This window comes from Abrus precatorius, unplaced genomic scaffold (assembly GCF_003935025.1).
Source record: "Abrus precatorius isolate BTA unplaced genomic scaffold, Abrus_2018 Scaffold11, whole genome shotgun sequence".
Lineage (NCBI taxonomy): Eukaryota > Viridiplantae > Streptophyta > Magnoliopsida > Fabales > Fabaceae > Abrus > Abrus precatorius.
In genome coordinates, this window is record NW_020874303.1 from 5,720,319 (window position 1) to 5,739,104 (window position 18,786).

The 18,786-nt window shown below is 31.1% G+C and overlaps 3 protein-coding genes across 3 annotated transcripts; all 3 read right to left on the reverse strand.

Annotated features, from left to right (window-relative positions):
* Positions 1-1,717: 1,717 nt before the first annotated feature.
* Positions 1,718-7,047, reverse strand: LOC113855517 (receptor-like protein 56). The gene is made up of 6 exons (XM_027487158.1): positions 6,663-7,047; positions 5,489-5,644; positions 5,331-5,405; positions 4,558-4,773; positions 3,843-3,917; positions 1,718-3,741 (listed from the first exon to the last, which is right to left on the reverse strand). Exons 1-6 carry the CDS (start codon positions 7,045-7,047, stop codon positions 1,718-1,720), a joined length of 2,931 nt encoding a protein of 976 aa, XP_027342959.1.
* A 2,280-nt stretch (positions 7,048-9,327) lies between these two features.
* Positions 9,328-15,306, reverse strand: LOC113856292 (receptor-like protein 56). The gene is made up of 5 exons (XM_027488048.1): positions 14,880-15,306; positions 13,115-13,270; positions 12,964-13,038; positions 11,556-11,630; positions 9,328-11,209 (listed from the first exon to the last, which is right to left on the reverse strand). Exons 1-5 carry the CDS (start codon positions 15,292-15,294, stop codon positions 9,459-9,461), a joined length of 2,472 nt encoding a protein of 823 aa, XP_027343849.1. The 5' UTR covers positions 15,295-15,306; the 3' UTR covers positions 9,328-9,458.
* A 719-nt stretch (positions 15,307-16,025) lies between these two features.
* LOC113856423 (geraniol 8-hydroxylase-like) lies at positions 16,026-18,420 on the reverse strand. Its single transcript, XM_027488222.1, has 2 exons — positions 17,530-18,420; positions 16,026-16,604 (listed from the first exon to the last, which is right to left on the reverse strand). The coding sequence occupies exons 1-2, from the start codon at positions 18,418-18,420 to the stop codon at positions 16,026-16,028; spliced, it is 1,470 nt and encodes a 489-aa protein (XP_027344023.1).
* Between the last annotated feature and the right edge of the window lie 366 nt (positions 18,421-18,786).

The following is an 18,786-nucleotide window of genomic DNA, read 5'->3' on the forward strand; positions in this document are numbered from 1 at the left end:
AACCTAATATAAGTCGGAGATTATTTGTTTGAGAAAAAGGAAGTTTTGCTTGTTAAAGCATTTTACATGACTTCTTTAGTTTTGCTCTAATTTAATTTTATCTTTCCTTCGTTTTCTTCTCTTGGTTATTAGCTTTTTATCTGCGTTACTGAGCTAAAGACTTAGAATGTGGTAGATACGCTAGTTTAAAGCTGAAAAGTTAGCTAAAAATTAAAGAACTATCGAATTGATTTGAAAATATTTGGTAAAATTAGCTATTAGATAATCCAATACATATACAACAAATAAATAAGAACAATATACCAAAATGGACCAAACACTTTTGTAGACTTACCAATCTAGTATAAGATTTTGTATACAATAAACGCAGTAGTGACCAAATCTTCCCTGCCTTGAAAATCACCACTTGTAGCATATGAAGACTCTTGAGAAGCCATTACACTATATTACAATGCAACTCGAAAATAGTACTCGGTTTAGTAATTTATATTTTTAGTGACAAAATTTAGTAGCCCAATTTTTTTGCGGACTAACATAATGACACTTGTAATTGGTAGGACAAAAGGTAATTGTCAAATGAGTTGACTCAAAATGATTATCCAATGGATTTTTTATTTTAGAATTTTCATAATGTCTAAATTAGCTATACATTTTACATAAGCTTTTATAGTTCAATAATAACCTCGTTAGATTGGTTTCCCTGACCATCTAAGGTGCCAACTATTAAGGTGGATTTCTTTCAAAATTTACCAGCACAGCAGGAATTAACTGTGTTGCAATGCCAACGCTTGGTAACCTGCTTGATCATTAAACTCCATTCAACTAGTTCTTGAATTTTTTTTATATGAATAGGTAAATAATTCCCTAATTATATTTTGCCTATAAAAAATGTCAAAGTTGATACTAATATAATGTCTTTACTTAATTACTAGATAACTTAGACAAATCATTTTCATGTTTGTTATCATTGTGGGTTGATGTTGAAGTATCAGATATTTGAAATGGCTGCGAAGTATTTTGAATGTATTGAGGCATTTCATTTAATGAAATATACTGCTTGGATAAGTTTTATCATTTGATAAATAAACATTTTACCAAATTAAACGGTAATTAAGTGTGTCAAATAGGATTCCGCAGGAGATATCTTTGCAATGGTGATATTAGTAACTGTTCATACATATCAAATGTAATATTTGTTGTTGTTGGATTGTGGCTTTTTCTTGTATTATCATTGATAACATATGGATAAATTTTAAGATTTTATTGATTATATAATATTTTATCATATAAAATTTTAATTATATTTTAAAAATTAAATTAACGTACCCGCATTCTAATTTTTTTACCCGTACTGTATCTACTCTAGAAAAGAAAATGCCTAAATGCATTTTACAATGATGGTTTAATTTAACAATATAATTCCAAATACCCTAATAAGCGCAAGTGCGTGTCCTTTTAGCATGAAATAGCAAGTTTTCACAGGAAAATATATTGCTGATGCAGTGAATGAAAAAATAACAAAGTAATAACAGTAAAATAATTTGCTAAAGATTAAGGGGCTTAATTAAAATAAAAAAATAACTTTTTTTTTTACTCAATGTGGACTTCTAAAAATTGCCACTTCTTATTGTTACAGTAATTATATTACACGAGTAAAATTTTCTAACAATTTTCTAAAAAACAAAATGTCTTTCTTATCGTCATTTCTAACAAATTTCTAGTAAAATGCATCTTCAAGAGATTGACCAAAACATTTAAGGAGGAACCCTTCAACAAAATAAAGCCATGCTCTTCGCCAATGAGGATTGATCCAAAGGATTGTGGCCAACACTATTAGTATCATGACATAGGATGCAACAAAACTCCAATAGAAGGAAGTGAAATCAATTGCAGAGTGATTTTTCTTACCATCATTCAACAAAGTTGAAGGTGGCAGCAGTGTTGCATTGCCTCTGTTACTGACACTCCAAGTAAGATATGGATTTCCTTTGTAGCTACTTTCATCGAAGGTACCAAACTGTCCCTTATCTGGTGCTTTGCCTGATAAATTGTTGTAGGACACATTGAAGACAGATAAAGAGTTCAAGTCCTGTAATTGAAGTGGGATTTGTCCACTCAAGTTGTTATTTGAAAGATCTAAGCTTTCTATGTTTTCTAGCTTTTGGATGCTCTCTGGAATTGCTCCATTTAGACGGTTATGAGATAAGTTGAGTGCATGAAGGCCATGGAGATCTCCTATTTGGGGTGGAATTTCTCCTGTCAATTGATTAGATGACAAATCTAATCCTGACATTTGTAGAATTACATCAGCTTTATACGAAAGGGATGAACCTTTTGTTATGAATTGCACTTCTCCCAATTCAAATGTACCCTTAAATTGTCCAATTTTTTGGTTTACATCATATAAAGAAAATAATGTTGAAGGTTCTAAATTGGAACTGTGTGGTGAGAAATCTAATTGCTTGTCTTCAAATGTGAATTTATTGAAGCAAGAAGGTATAGACCCAGTAAAGTTATTGCGTGAGAGGTCTAAGATATGGACATTTCGTATTTGACAGAGAAAATTGGGAAGATGGCCATGCAATTGATTACCTGCCAATAAAAGAAATCTCAAATAATCAAAGTTAATTCTTTCTGGAATAGTTCCTGTAAATTTGTTGTCACTCAAATCAATGGCTTCCATTCCATGGCTATTTGTGAATGCTTCAGTAATCATGCCAGTAAGACTATTTCCTTGCAAAAAAAGGTATGATGGCATCTTGAAGCAAGCGGGTAGTGCACCAGAGAATTTATTGTAAGATAAGTCTAAAATATCAAGCTCAAGCTCACAAAATTCTTTAGTTATTTCACCTTCTAAGTTGTTACTCGATGCAGTTAAGGTGGAAAGCCTAAGATTTCCAATCCCATTTGGAAGTGTTCCATTGAGTTGGTTATTATCCATCTTCAAGTCTATTAATGAGATGCATCCATTAAAAATGTGTTCTGGTACATTGCCAGAAAAACTATTGTTCTCCAAATGCAATCCCCTCAAGCTTGACATTTCTCCAATTGAAGTAGGAATGTGACCATCAAACATATTGCTTGAGACATCAAACTGTTGTAAATGTGGGATGTAGAATCCTATATTATTGGGGAGCTCACCTCGGATTTGGTTGTGTGATAAGTCCAACTTGTACATTTTATCCATGCGATGACTTAGATCAAATGGTAGCTTAAAAGGTCCTGTGAAAGTGTTATCATTTAAAGACACAACTTCTAGTTGTGGATTGTTTGCAATCAACCAATTGGGAAACATACCAACTAGGTTGTTGCCTGACAGATCAATATATCTCAAACCTTTTTGATATGAAAGGAAGGTAGGAATTACTTTTGTGGGTAAGTTTACCTGACAATGGGAAATTTCTAGGTGTTCTAATTGAAATGGTGCAATCCAACGAGGATTCTCAGTTTCCACTTGAAATGTTTTGGAATTCATAAAGTTAAGTTCTAATCCCTTAAGCTTTGAATGGTTAGCAAAGATGTTTAATGAGAATGTGCCCTCAAAGTTATTGAGAGATAGGGAAAAATACTCTAGCGATGTAAGGCGAGCAATTAAAGGTACTGGAATCCTCCCAGTTAAGGAATTATATGTAAGATCAAGAATTCGAAGTGATGTCAAATTTCCAAGGCATGCATCCAAAGTTCCTATGAAATTATTAGCAGCCAGATGTAACTCTTGAAGTTGCTTCATCTTACATAAACCTGAATTCAGAAAATTGGAAAGAAAGTTATGACATTTAGGATCAGAATATACTTCCGAGTATATATATATATATATATATACTCAAGATTTATTTGTTCACCTTGATTTGGGAAAGATGCATTTGTGAATGACCTTTCTAGGTCAAGGACTTCCAACTTGCTTAGATTTGCTAAAACTACACGAGAATGAAAAGAAAAAAAAGTGTTTAGACAAGTTATTGATTTAATTGGTATAAACTATTGATCTTCATCCCTGTTTAGGAGGTGAATCATTAATCGAACTATTCTTTTTTACATTTCATCACATGTATAATTTATTATTAAAATTGATAAGAATAATGTGTGAATTATATATATATATTTTTTTACTATAATGGTTTTATTTTTTACTCATTTTTATTAATTTTATTCTGAATTTGAGAGATTAAAGATATTACTTAACTTTTCCTCGCACATCTTTATTTTTCCTTGGTCCTTGGGCTGGCCCTCTATCATGTATGACATGTATTTAGACATATTTGAAAATTTTAAAACCGTAAAAACTAAAAATTTAAAATTTAAATTAAAACTGAAATAAACTATAAAGTGTAAAATATATTTAAACTTATATATAATGTATAATTAATCCAATAAAGCAAAAGTAATATGTCTTCAATGCTAACTTTATGCAATTGTATCATCATTCATTTAATCTGAAAAAGTAGGAAAATGGTTTTCTAATGGGTAGTCCAAAGAAGATGGCACTAAATCAACATGTTTGTTCAAAAGAGTGTGTGTGTGTGTGTGTATACTCTATCATGTGGATATCTCACATACCTTTGTCATCTACATCGCCTTCCATAGAATTATAACCTAAGAACAAATATTTGAGAGCTGGTAAGGTAACCAAGGATGAGAGTATTCCCTTGTCAAGCTCATTATTAGCTAAGTTGAGCGTCGTCAAATTCTTTAGGGTAGCTAAGTTGAGGGTCGTTAACGTAGACCAATTGGCATGGACATTATCTACAAATTTGTCGGTCATGTAATCGAATGCTAGTTAATTATAATAAACATCACTTCAAATTGTAGTAAATTTAATACAAAAACTACAACCAGTAAAATTGAAATCAGCATAAATTTACTTTTAATTATTAATTAAAATTATAAAGTATGACTGAGAAACATTAAATTCAAAGTGTGAAATGTTAAAATATAAAGTAAGATCTACATGTTTTTTTTTTTATTTTAATAAATTTTAAATAATAATTATAAGTATGTCAAATAATATATATATATATATATATATATATATATATATATATAATTTTATGATTTTAATACCAAGGTGAAGAAATAGCAAACTTCTTCCACAAAGACAGTGGCCTAGTCATACATTTTATGATTTTAATTTTGCTTCACTTCTCAATTCTCCACTCACCAAAATTTATTTTCTTTCTACTTTTGCATCTAAAATAACTAGTGGCTGCGAAAATAATAGGCAAAGAGGGTGCTATTCAAGCCAACATATATATATGGCTAGGTCTCCTAACTACAAAATAGGAACTGCTCAAATAACATGCACCCAGAAGCAACTTCATATACACTCGTACCTTGAATTATAAAGGGTTTGCCAAGACGATTGTAGCTCAAATCCAACAGCTCCAAGTTTTGTAATCGTGGTAATTCTTGAAAAAATAATAATATAGCAAGTCAAAATGCACAGAAATGTCTCTGAAGTGTGAAATATATAAATTATCTAAATTCATACCTTTCATAGGAAAAGGTCCACCTATACCATTGGCAGAAACAGTTAAATCCTTGAGCGATGGGAGAGTACTCATGAGTTCCATTATGCTCTCGTTGAATTGATTGTAGTCGAGATCTAATGTCTCTAGCTTCTTCAATGTTAACTTGCTTTTATAATCTAAAAAATTACTTCAAAATTCACTTTAACCATTCATACACTCTTTAGTTTTTATTATTACAACACAATCATGTATCAGTCCTAATTTTATAATTTTTAATAAAATTTAATTAATCATAAATAATGTGTTCTTAGCACTCCTGTAAAAACAAAAAGTAGTTTATATATATAACAATAAAATGAATAAAATTTCTTTCCAAACTTATAATTAACTTATATACATTAAATTTTAAAGAGAGTAAATAAAAAATTTCTAAAACATTTTAATGTATAGTGGATGAGCATAGATCAGTGAGGAAGAGGAGGGTTCACCGCTGCAGTAGTGGCCAATGATGATTGTGAAGGAACAGTGGTTTGTGGTGGCCGCAGTTTGATGGTGCAATGGTGATTAACAACACAGATTTAGGCATTTGTGGTGATGCTCATCGGCCATGGGTTTTGCTCTAACTATGAATATGAATTCCATGCAGTTTAAAAGGGTAAGTGCAGTGGTAATTGAGGAATAAATGCAACCCCAATGCTAATCTCTTGTATTTTCCATTAAGTAACGTTTTTTTTTATATAGTTTTGTCAATTTCAATCTTTGAAGTTGCATCTATAACTAATAAATTTTTATTAATTTTTTATGCAATTAAAAATATAAAAATAAAATAAATGTTTTATTTTTCAGTAAATTTTATTATTTTTGATAACTAAAACTCGATCGATGTATGTTTGAAAAAGAGGAGAAAAAGATTTTATGGTTGAACAAAAGGTGAAAAGAAGGGTTAGTCCCACTTGAGAAGGGAAAAAAATGGGGGAAGGGAGGTTTATTTTATTATTAATAAAATTTGTATAATTTAATTAGTATTATTTTTTTTTCTGAGGTATGTCTAAATTTTTATTAAAATTTATATCATAAAATCTAAATACCTTAATAAGATTAGATGTCATAATTTTCATTAATTTTTTTATTAATTTCTTGTTAACATATGTTAAAAGTGCCATTAATTTTTAAAGATACAAGCTCATAACGCACCTTGTTTCCAAGTGATGCCATCAAAACAATTGTCGGATAAACGAAGACTTCTCAATTCGGTGAAGGACAGGAACAAGAACCAGTTTAAGTGTGTGTAGTTTGAACAGAGCCCATAGAAACCCATATCACGATTTCTATGAAGATGATGAAGAGAGAGATGGATGACATGTCCCGAAGAGGAATCACAAGTGACTCGTTCCCAAGCACAGCAATTGGCTTTTGGGTCATTCACCCATGAAGCCAACAATGTCTCATTCGAATAAGTAGCCTTGAAATCCAGCAGTGCACCCTTCTGTTCTTGGAAGCACCCACTGGTGCCTAACACATGACACAATACTATTGTCCAGAACAATAACAACCATGCCTTCTTCCAACGCAACTCCATTTCCAAGAGGATTTTGAACATTAGTAATGCTTCAATACTTGCCTTAGTTCTGAGCGCTTTTATGTCTCATGGAATGCAGTGGCTGCACTTATAGTACATAAATTATTGGAGAAAAGTAGGAACTAGGGAGTGTAGTCTATACCGACACTAGAGTTTGGATCAAGTCAACTTCGGCAACGGGTGCGTATAGCACGGTCTACCCCAAAAGTAAACCACAATTATCCGGTGGTAGTTGAATAAAGTATTTTCTTTTAATATATATTCTCTTTCCTTTTGATTAGATCATCATTCCTCCTTTTATTTTGTTGTCAGCTTTTAGCTGAAATCGCTAAATTTAAGAATGAGATAATATGTATCTCCATTCTGCTAGTCAAATTTGTTTCGTGGCTTCTTCAACCTTACGGAAATGTAATACTTAATGTGGATGGTAGTTCAAGTGGCAACCATAGTATGGGAAGGTTCGGAGCTCTTCTTCGAACAAGGGATGAAGTTTGGATAAGTGGAGTTTTTGGAAGCATAGGTGGATTCACATAGCTAAGCTTTGAGCTATTTTTCATGGTTTGATCATGGGTTAGAAAGGTAATCACAGAAAAAATGTTTGTTATTCTGATTGCCTTGAAGCTATCAGTTTAGTTTGGATCCTGATCCAATTTATCATCATTATGGTGCTTTGATTATGGCAATCCAAGAGATTATTAGTAGGCAATGAGATGTCTCTATTAACCATGGCCTCCAAGAGGGTGCAGAGAGAGACCTTTTAGTCAAGAAATGTGTCCGTCACTCAAACAAGTGTGTTTACTTGAATGCTTAGCAATTAAACACGTATTTAATGGAGTTTATTTAAATTATCTCACAAAATAAATAATTTTATTTTAATTAACTAATAAAATCAAAATATTATATTTAAAAATATGTTTTATTTATTTATGATAAATTAGTGAGACAAAATTCTTTATTTCATAGAATAACATAGACAAAATCATTAAGCGGTTCGTATATAATGTACGAAAATTTTGGAATTGACAAAGGGCGTTTCTGTTTGAAAGATCTACACAGAGAGGTAAATTGCGGAAAACTGAAGAAAACGAAGTGGAAAAGAAATTATGATTAATGGAGACAAAAGACTAAGCAAAGGAGTCAAAGGTGACTGCAACCACCTCAGGTAATTAAGAAACAAATTCGTTTTTTTTTTTTAATCACTTTGACCCTATGTAAAGTGTTTGTGTTTTGAATCGTCGGAGAGGTAACTTTATGCTAATGCTATTAATTATAATTTTTATGTTAAATATGAGCTTATATTTTTTAAACATCTCTCCAAAAGTTCTTTTATCACAGTGCTCTCCTCGTAGCTAGTAATCAGACAAAGGTTCACTTTGGATAAATTTTAAGAAAAATTCTTATAAAACAAAAAAAATAAATTAAAATCAACTATCTGAGGTGGATTTTCCTTAACATCGGAGATGTCTAACTTCCTAGCTTTGGTGGTTTTCATGCAAAAGTTAGCAGCACTAAAGGAATTAATTGGGTTGCCAATGCTTTATAGCCTTTTTGATTATCAAACCTTCTTAATTAACTAATTCTATCAAACCTCGTGTTATGTTCTGAAGATATCACTATAAAGGTGGGAAACTGATATTTATCTAATTTGTTGTTCCATTAAAGTGCAGTGAGATATTTGTTGAACTTAGATTGTGCAGTTGTTTAGAATCAAACAGAACATTAATGACAAAATTAGAAGCGAGCTACTTGGAGAGCTATGAAGCGAGCTACTTGAAAAGCAAGGAAGTGGGGAGCAAGAGCAAGAAAATAGGGATTATAAAAGGAGAAAGAGATGAAAGACAAGGGGCTTCTTCTCTCTCAAGTTTAAGCAACCTCTTCTTTTTCCTTGACATTTTTTTTACTTCAAGGGCTTCTTCTAAAAAAAGACCTTCCTACAAATGCTCTCCCTAAGTTCAGTGGCTTAGAGCGTGACATGGAAATGAAGGACAAAATTTCATAATTGATAAACACTGTAAAACACAAAGGGACTATCGTTCTTTGGCACATTTAAACTAAGGAATGACGCGCTCACGTAAAGAAACTCATGGATGGTATTTGGCTTGATTATTCTAGTACATACATTTTTTATCATATAAATTAAAGATTGCGGGAGAGATCAGTGACAAAGATATAATTGGGATAATTTTAGGCCATTAGCAATGGAAAAAATATTAAGAATTACCGTTATAAATAAGAAGCCATTAAGCTTTTTAAATTTGTCCTGCATTTGATTTGAATGCCGATGAACACATTTTTACAGTGATGTTGATTTAATTTAAAAACGTAATTCCAAAAACCCTAATACGTACATACAAGTGTGTGTCCTTTTAGAATGAATTTAGCAATTATATCTAATCTATGATTACAACTTTCTAGTGAAATGAATCATTAAGAAAGTGACCAAAACATTTATGGAGGCACCCTTCGACAGAAGAAAACCACACTGTCCGCCAATGAGGATTGATCCAAAGGATTGCCACCAACACTAATAGTGCCATGACATAGGATGCAGCGAAACTCCAAACGAAGGAAGTGAAATCAATTGTAGATTTATTTTGCTCTCCACCATTCAATAGAGTTGGAGGTGATTGCAGTATTGTACTGCCTCTGTTACTGTTATTCCAAGTAAGATATGGATTTCCTTTGTAACTGCTTTCATCAAAGGTACCAAACTGTCCCTTATCAGGTGCTCTGCCTGATAAATTATTGTAAGACACATTAAAGACAGATAAAGAGTGCAAGTCCTGTAATTGAAGAGGGATTTGTCCACTCAAGTTGTTATTTGAAAGATCAAAGCTCTCTATACTTTGTAGCTTTTGGAAGCTCTGTGGAATTGGTCCATTAAGATGGTTGTGAGATAAGTTGAGAGCATGGAGGGCATATAAATTTCCTATTTGGTGTGGAATCTCTCCTATCAATTGATTAGATGACAAATCCAATCCTGACATGTATTCAAGTGTAGCACCTTCATATGAATGAGAAAAACCTTTTGTGATTAATTGCACTTCTGTAAATTCAGGTATAGCCTTGAATGGTGTGAGTCTAAATCCTGGTTCATAGTGTGATGAGAAATATTTTTCCCCAAATGACATATTGTTGAGGCAAGAAGGTATAGACCCAGTGAAGTTATTGCGTGACAAGTCTAAGATATCAACATTTTGTAACTTACATATCTGACTACAAAGTTGTCCTTGCAATTGATTACCAGCCAATAGAAGAAATCTCAAAGATTTAAGCTCATAGATGCTCTGTGGAATTGTTCCTATAAATTTGTTGTCACTCAAATCCATACCCGCCAAGTCCATGCCTGAGCTGTTAATGAATGCTTCAGTTATCATGCCAGAAAGACTATTTCCCTGCAAAAAGAGGTAGTAGGAGGGCATTTTGAAGCAAGAGGGTAATGCACCAGAGAATTTATTGTGACGTAGGTCTAAAATATCAAGATCAAGTTGGCAAAATTCTTTTGTTATTGCACCTTCCAAGTTGTTACTTGCTGCAGTTAATGTGGCAAGGCCAAGTTTTCCAATCCCACTAGGAAGTGTTCCATTGAGCTGGTTATTATCCATCATCAAATAATTTAATGACATGCACCCTTTTATAATATGATCAGGTATTTCTCCAGAAAACTTATTATCCCTCAAAAACAAATTTGTTAAGCCTGACATCTCTCCAATTGAAGCAGGAACACGACCATGAAACATGTTGTTTGAGACATCAAAGTACTCCAAACGTGGGAGGAGGTATCCTATGTTATTGGGTAGCTCACCTTGGATTTGGTTGTTTGATAAATCCAACTCGTATAATTGATCCATGTGATGATTTAGATCAAAGGGTAGTTCAAAAGTTCCAGTGAAGGAGTTATCGTTTAAAGACACAACTTCTAGTTTTGGGTTGTTCACAAACAACCAACTTGGAAACGTACCAACTAGGTTGTTACCTGATAGATCAAAATTTGTCAAGCCAGTTTGATTTGAAAGGGAAATAGGAATGCTCCCGATCAACAAGTTATCTGAGAGATCAAGCCTTTGAAGCGATGTCAAATTGCCAAGGCATGTACCCAAGGTTCCTCTGAAATGATTACGTGACAAATCTAGTTCTTGAAGTTGCTTCATTTTACATAAACCTACGCTCAAAAGATTGAAAATATGTAAATTTTAGTTTGTGATACAACAAAAGAGTTTAATTTTAATATACTATCACTATACAAATTTTACATTGTCAATTAATTTCAATACACACTAAGCACTGATTTAATTTTTATATTAATTATTACAAAGGTTAATGATTCTTACTAACATGACAATTCACGCTCGAGTGACAATATAAAAACTTTTTATATTATCAATATATTTTAATTAAATGCTATAAAAAAAATAATGGCAAATTCAAGCAAGCTGTGATATCAATATACTACGTTTGAAACATAAACAAAATTATTACATTTTAACATATAGTATATATTTGCTCACCTTCATTTGGGAAAGCTCCACTAAGTGATGAATTACTTAGTTTAAGGACTTTCAACATGCTTAAATTTGCCAAAGCTTCACAATAATGAAAAGACAGAGAGATATGTTAGACATAATATCAGTTTATTTGCTATGAAATATAAATTGAAGTACAATATATTTTACATTTCAGAAGCAGTGGTATGTTAAAGAACCACATTGTTTTGTAGAAGAATCCTCCACTAAGCCATAAGATAACCGAAGTCAACAGTAGCTACACGTGGAAGACTTCATCCTTAAAACATTATGCACGTAATATATTCTCTTCGACTAATATTATATGTCTTTGATTGTTTTAATTTGCCTTGAAATATTTACTATTATTAAAATTAAAAAAGAACATTAATTATTTTTTAATAATATCATCGTTTATTAATATCTTATATAATAACTTAAATGAAACTACAACTATATTCTAGTTCTTTAATAAGTATAACTTTGTCAAAAGAAAAACTTTTATCATACGTGCACTAAATAATTTTTTAAAAATATGTATCTCCGTAAAAAAAAAAGTAACATGAAACGAAAAATAATAACAACAAAGTTATACTTATAACAAAGCAGTCATTTAGAGAGAAATAGTGTATAGAATTTGAGTAAAATATCACATTATATTTTTATTATATGCATTTGAGAAAAAGTCTAGTACATGTAATCATACCTTTGCTGGACTACTGGTTGCCATTTCAGTGCTTACAACCATACCTAATGAATATTTATACATATATGTTTTTTTATAACAGTTTATTTAAAAAAATATTGATTGTTATAAGAATTATTTTAAATTTTTTTATTAATTGACGGTATAAATGAATTCTTTAAATAAATGAAATATGTTTTCCTTTTAATGTGTTCAATATATATAATTATTTTCTCATTTCATTTGTCTCTTTTATGGTTTAGCAATTACTAAGTATCTTTCCCTATTTAAAATTTAGCAAAACTAATGGTAAAAGCAAAAAGGAAATTAATTTGGGTTTAGGAATAATTTATTTTAAAAAAGTTGGAAATAATATTTTAAAAGTGAGTTTCAATATGGTAAAATAAAAATTCTTTTAAAGTGTAAATATGGATATAATTCATAGGTTTCACACTAAAAATAAATTATATTAATTAAATAGTCAATTTCTGAATTATAGAATTTAACATAAACACCAGCTGCACTGTGCTCCACAATTCTTTCGAAAACATCGTGATTTTGTGAGCAAAACTCAATCATTAATAAAATAATTGAAAAAGTACATTTTAAAATAAAATATTCACTTTAAAAGTTTCAAATCCTATGCATGTAATAGTCATGAATGAAGCCTTTGAGATGAAAGGTTCTAAGTTCAACGATAACCCAAAAGTAACACATGCATGTACTTACCTTGAGGCCAAAAGGAGCTGCGAAGATTATTGTTACTCATATCCAACTGCTCCAAGTTTTGTAGAAGTGATAATGCTAAATATTTAAGATTAAAAGTTCAGAATGTATAGACATTTAAAATTGTGAATTATAGAATTAGTTACATTCATACCTGTCGGTAAAAAGGGTTCACCCATATCATTATCAGAAAGAATTAAAGTTTTGAGGGATGGGAGAGGGCTCAATAGTTCCATTATGCTCTCGTTCAGAAAATTGTATGAAAGATTTAATGTTTCCAGCTTCTGCAATGTTGACTTCCCATTATAATCTAAAAGATCAAAAACTACTGTAATGATCCATAGGTAACAGAAAATATTGAATATTATATCTTATAATATGTAAATTTAATTTAATCAACCCTCTACAATCACACACGTACGCATACACAGAAATATAATCAATCGATACTGTGTTAAATTTGACAAACTTTTATTATTTTTACTTTTTAGAATTGTTAAATATTATCACTTCAACTATTAATCACATGATAGAATTTTAATAATCATGTTTATCAAATTAAAATAAAAATAATTTAAACATTTATAAATACACCTTCATGGCAAAAAATTGTTTACATTTTAAATAACATAATATGTTTTAAATTAAATATTGTGATAAAATGTTAATTAATTTTTAACTTATACAAAATTTTGTATATTAGATCAAATGTAATCCCTAAATCACTAGTTGCCTTTTATTGATAGCCGTTAGATATAATAATGTAATTGTTTAAGAATATATATGACGATTATCAATATAAGAATTATGTAAGGGTATAAATTTATCAAATTTAACATGTAATATTAATATTAAGAATTTTAAAATCTTGATATGACTAGCCCATAAGATGTTGAAACATTTCATTTTTATTATAATATTATTTTTATGTTCAAATTAATTCAAACACACATTAATTTTCCTCCCTTTTCGATCGTTTCATGTTGTTTGCAATTCGGTGATATTTCTGTCAAGGACAAAGTTCAAAGTTCAAAGTATAAAATATGGAGAACACAGCACCATATTTGTGAAATGTGATCTTTCTTGGATGAGCTCTTTGTCAACTATTAAACATGATAACGCTACGAGATTAATTAATGCTTACTCGATTAAGTCATTAAAGATTAAATCTTAACTAAAAAAAGTTTTAGAAACTAATTTTTAATAAACAGAGATTAAATTATTTTAGGAGTAATTCTGATAAAACTTATCTCACTTAATAATTTTTTATAAATATTAAATTTTTTAATTAAATTGTTGAATTAATTTTTTAAAATATATTAAATTTATAAAAAATATAAAATAAAAAAATTATTCAACAATTTTATTTTGTTTAAAGAAAATGCTTGTTTTCTGAAAAAGCAACTGAATGGACGGGGATGACATAGAACTCATGAAACAAAGAAAAAGTATATATAATAAGATATTTTGAGAAAGAAAAACAAGTGATTAAACAGCAAAAAGAAAGGAAGAAAATAGTGACAACATTTGTTTCTAAAAATCGTAACAAAATTCAAAACTTTTGCCGACTGTCAATAGCTCCAAATCACGTCACCATCAACGGCTGCTCTATTTCCTTGGCTATCCTTCCGTAACTAACTAGCTCACTAATTTGATAATTTTTTTAATTAATAAGATATAATAATTTTATAAAAAGTTTAAGTTGAAAATAAAGAAAAACGTTAACCTCAATTTTTAGAGTTAAAAACAAATTAACAAGCTTTTATTAAAAAAAGTAAATTATTATCATAAAAATATAAAAATGTAATCAATAATATTGATTTAATAAAAAAAGTAGTGATTTATAAATAGTTAAACTCAGTTCAAACAACTAATCTTAACTGTGTTAAATAGATAGAAGAGGTGAGAATAGAGCGTACCTGGGTTGGCAACGAAGGCATCAAAACAATCGTTGGTCAAATCAAGGCTTCTCAATTCCTTAAAGGAGAGGAATAGGGACCAGCTCAAGCGAGTGGAGTTGGTACAACGTTTCTGCCATCCTGGATCCCCATTTCTATGCACAGCCTCAAGAGAGAGAGCGACGACGTGGCCCGAAGAGGAATCACAAGTAACTCCATCCCAAGCACAGCAATTACTCTTTGCCTCATTCACCCACGATCCCAAATATGAATCATTTGAATAAGCACCTTTGAATTTCAGCAGTGCATCCTTCTCCTCTTCCAAGCAACCACTAGTGCCCAAAGCTTGACACCATACTATTATCGTCCCAAACCCAAACCATACCAACCACCTTTTCTTCCAAGGCAACTCCAGTTTTGAGAGAAGATTGAACATTACGGTTCTCACCGTTTTAATGCCACCTGTAATGCAAAGGCAACATTTATTAGTTACCAAACTCGATTATTGACTCGGTCAATGTATTTATTTTAATTGATGGGTCATTAGCTAAACGAATTAAGAGTCTGCTTATTCTCTGTCTTTTCTTAGTTATGCGATTTCTTATGTTTCCTTTGCTGCAAGTTAAAAAATTATCAACTCTGACGAAATTCCATTTTCTTAATACAAACATACCTTAAAAGCATTAATGCAGTGTACTGCATTCATTCAACATTTTAAGAATGCTGTTGGGGAGACCGCGGTGGAAAGAATTCAACTTTTAAAAACAAACTAATTTTGCCTGATCAACTTAATTATATAATGTAGCCATAAACAAGCACATTGGATGTATTCCAATTCCAACTATAATACATACATCTCAAATTACATCAAATTAAAAAAAAATCTTGATGCTAAAAAAATGAAATATAAGAGAATTAGTCAAAAAGGTATAAGAAAGAAAAAACAATGATTGTTCTATGGTTTTTATGTCATTCCACAATACAATGACATGAAACCCAATACTACTGTTTCGCGAGATATATAAAATCAGCAACAAATGAGGTATACATATCTCAACATTTACGGAAAGATATATACAATATAAGTAACTAAGAGTTCACATTAATTATAATGTCGCCACACATGAATATATTTAATGTGCCTTATAAATTAATGTATAATATATGTTATTTGTTTATTCTGACTGGAATAACACGAAGGGGTTGACCATCCATATCTTCAAGCTTAAAATCATTTTCTAGTTTCCAATCAAAAATGTTGATTAATGATCCCAACATTAAATGCAACATCCTCATAGCTAGCGGTAAGCCAGGACATATTCTTCGTCCACCGCCAAATGGTGTGAAATGAGAATGTCGACCTTTGACCTCAATTTCTGACCCTAAGAACCTCTCTGGTGAAAATGAATTGGGATTATCCCATATGCTTGGGTTTCTTCCAATCGCCCATGCATTAATTAGGACTTGTGCACCCTTTGGAATGATGTAACCATTGATTTCTACATCTGTTTTGGCATTTCGAGGTAGCAAAAGTGGGGCTGATGGGTGTAGCCGTAAGGTCTCTTTTACTATTGCTTGTAAGTATGGGAGTCTTGTAATGTCTGATTCCGACATAGGATTGCCTATTCCAATGGTTTGTGCAAGCTCTATTTTGGCTTTTGACATTGCATTTGGGTTGTTGATTAGCTCAACCATTGCGCATTCTAATGTGTATGTTGTTGTATCGGTTCCCGCAACTATTAGATCCTGTTAAAAGTGAGAAATTCAACAATTGCTTGGTCATACCATACATAATATATGAGAAAATGGGCACCAAATAAAGCTGCAATTGAAGTGAATGAGAATGATGAATATTTGACTTTATCCCTACAAAATTACATAACTTTTTATTTCCATTATTATAATAAAAGAACTTCTATTTAATTCCAGATTTTTTAGAAATACATGTAAATTTTAGTCCATATTATTAGATTTACGTAGTTAAGTAATGACGTGACTTAATTAATTAGATTATGCCGTATGTCAATTGTTTTCTTGACATGCCATCACTTAATATAAATTATCTAATCAATGGTAATGATTACAAATATTTAATTAAATAAAAAGTATAAAAGGGATCTAAATAATAAAAAAAACAAAGACAAAAAATTATTAAAGTCAAATCAAAATATAGCATTGTAACAAAGGAAAAACTAACAAAAAAATGAGCTTCTACCAGTTACGTGAATGAATTTTTACTTTTAAAAATAAGAAAAGCTAAAAGTAGCTAGATTAAACACTACATATATTGTAAAAGTTGCTCTTTTTTGTTTATGTGCGTGTATTTTTATTTTTATTTTTATCGAGAATCACCACAAGCAAAGTAAAAGGATTAGCTTTTAGGTCAAAAGTGATGGTTAGATAAAACCATTTTTACATGGTAATTTTAGGATTTGGAGATCACTATTTGACCAACTACCCAGGAGTAAATTGCTGTTACTTTTAAAAGCAAATAATTTTTTTTTCGCAGTGATCATATATGTGAACACATTTTTTAGGATAAAAATAAAAATTATGAGAAATTGTTTAAAACTTAAGTGATTTTAGAAATTGTTAAATCGATCAAAAAATTGGGAAAAAAGTTATTGACAGTAAAGCAGGACTGAAAAAATAATAAGGGAGAGAAAAATACAAGGAATAAATGTTTAATCTTTTCGTTGTCCATCTTTTGGCCATTCTCAAGAGAAATGTTGAGCAAGGTATCTAACATGTCAATGTTGGTGACATAGCTTTTTCCAGCTTCTCTCAACTCCAACCGTTTGGAAATCAAGCGATCAAAGATAACGAACAACTTGGACACATAAGTAGTTGAGCGCCTTCTAATGCCTTGTGGATCAACTATCTTCAACATAGGGAAAAAATCCCCCAAGTTCGGTGTTGCAATTGCTCTCACGAGATTATCAATTATACCCTTGTACTCTGCAGTTTCACCTACAGAGTTAACAAAATCCAAAGAAAAAAAAGTGTTTGATAAAAAATTAATCGAAGTCCTAAAAGCAGCACTGCCAATATCCACTGCTTCACCAATTAGGCTGCTTCTATGAACATCATTTAAAAGTTCTTGTAGTTTCTTGCACCTAAGGTCATGGCTAGCATCAAGGGTCTTGTGGGAAAACAATTGATTATTGCATATTTTCCTTAGGTCTCTCCAAAGAGGTGAAATGGGTAGGAAGGGCAAGCTATAATGGTTGTGATTGTGAACTGTTGTAGCTTGAGGAATCGTTCGGTTTGAGAATAACAAATCATGGGTTTGGAGCACTTCTTTGGCTACATCTGATGAAGAGATAACTATGGTGGTTAATTGACCTAGCTTCAAACGCATTATTGGGCCATGTATCATAGCAAGTTTGGCCAGTGATTGTTGTGGCTTTCTGCCAAGTTCAATAAGGTTTCCTACAATGGCAAGAAGAGAAGGTCCTGGTGGAAGCTTGTAGTTACTTTTTCTCTTTCTTGCATGTAGTGAGAGAACGTGTATAAGTGTGCAGGTCAATAAGAGGAGTATGCTACATATTACAGAATCCATAGGGTAGGGACAAGAAAATTTGAGTAGGGAGGTTAATTGTAGAGGTTTCAATGCACAGGATTATTGGAGAAATCATCAATTTATAGCACGTGAGAATGAATCTAAGTCTAGAAATTAACAGAATCGCATCTTTGTCGAAGTCAAAAGTTGACATATAATGCTTAAGCATGGAAATGGCATGGTCAATATGTTAATGATTAATTTTGGTTTAGAAATTGTAAACAGCTTACATTTCACTGTAAATATCCCGTCCATTAATTAGACGGGATTTTTAAATATAGTTAAACGATTAAAATATAAATTAAAAATAATCATGAAGAAGATTTTTAATACAGATTACAGATATTTTTTATGAAGATAACTTTA

What these genes read in the sequence shown, in the direction of transcription:
- LOC113855517 (XM_027487158.1), bottom strand. Translation starts at nt 7,047, where the DNA reads ATGGAGTTGCGTTGGAAGAAGGCATGGTTGTTATTGTTCTGGACAATA. An exon ending in TGGCATCACTTGGAAACAAG is followed by an intron (nt 5,645 to 6,662) that starts GTGCGTTATGAG and finishes GTAATTTTTTAG; the next exon opens with ATTATAAAAGCAAGTTAACA. An exon ending in CAAACCCTTTATAATTCAAG is followed by an intron (nt 4,774 to 5,330) that starts GTACGAGTGTAT and finishes ATAATTAACTAG; the next exon opens with CATTCGATTACATGACCGAC.
- LOC113856292 (XM_027488048.1), bottom strand. Translation starts at nt 15,294, where the DNA reads ATGTTCAATCTTCTCTCAAAACTGGAGTTGCCTTGGAAGAAAAGGTGG. An exon ending in TGCCTTCGTTGCCAACCCAG is followed by an intron (nt 13,271 to 14,879) that starts GTACGCTCTATT and finishes TTGATCTTTTAG; the next exon opens with ATTATAATGGGAAGTCAACA. An exon ending in CAGCTCCTTTTGGCCTCAAG is followed by an intron (nt 11,631 to 12,963) that starts GTAAGTACATGC and finishes ATTATTGTGAAG; the next exon opens with CTTTGGCAAATTTAAGCATG.
- LOC113856423 (XM_027488222.1), bottom strand. Translation starts at nt 18,420, where the DNA reads ATGGATTCTGTAATATGTAGCATACTCCTCTTATTGACCTGCACACTT. An exon ending in AGATTAAACATTTATTCCTT is followed by an intron (nt 16,605 to 17,529) that starts GTATTTTTCTCT and finishes CACTTTTAACAG; the next exon opens with GATCTAATAGTTGCGGGAAC.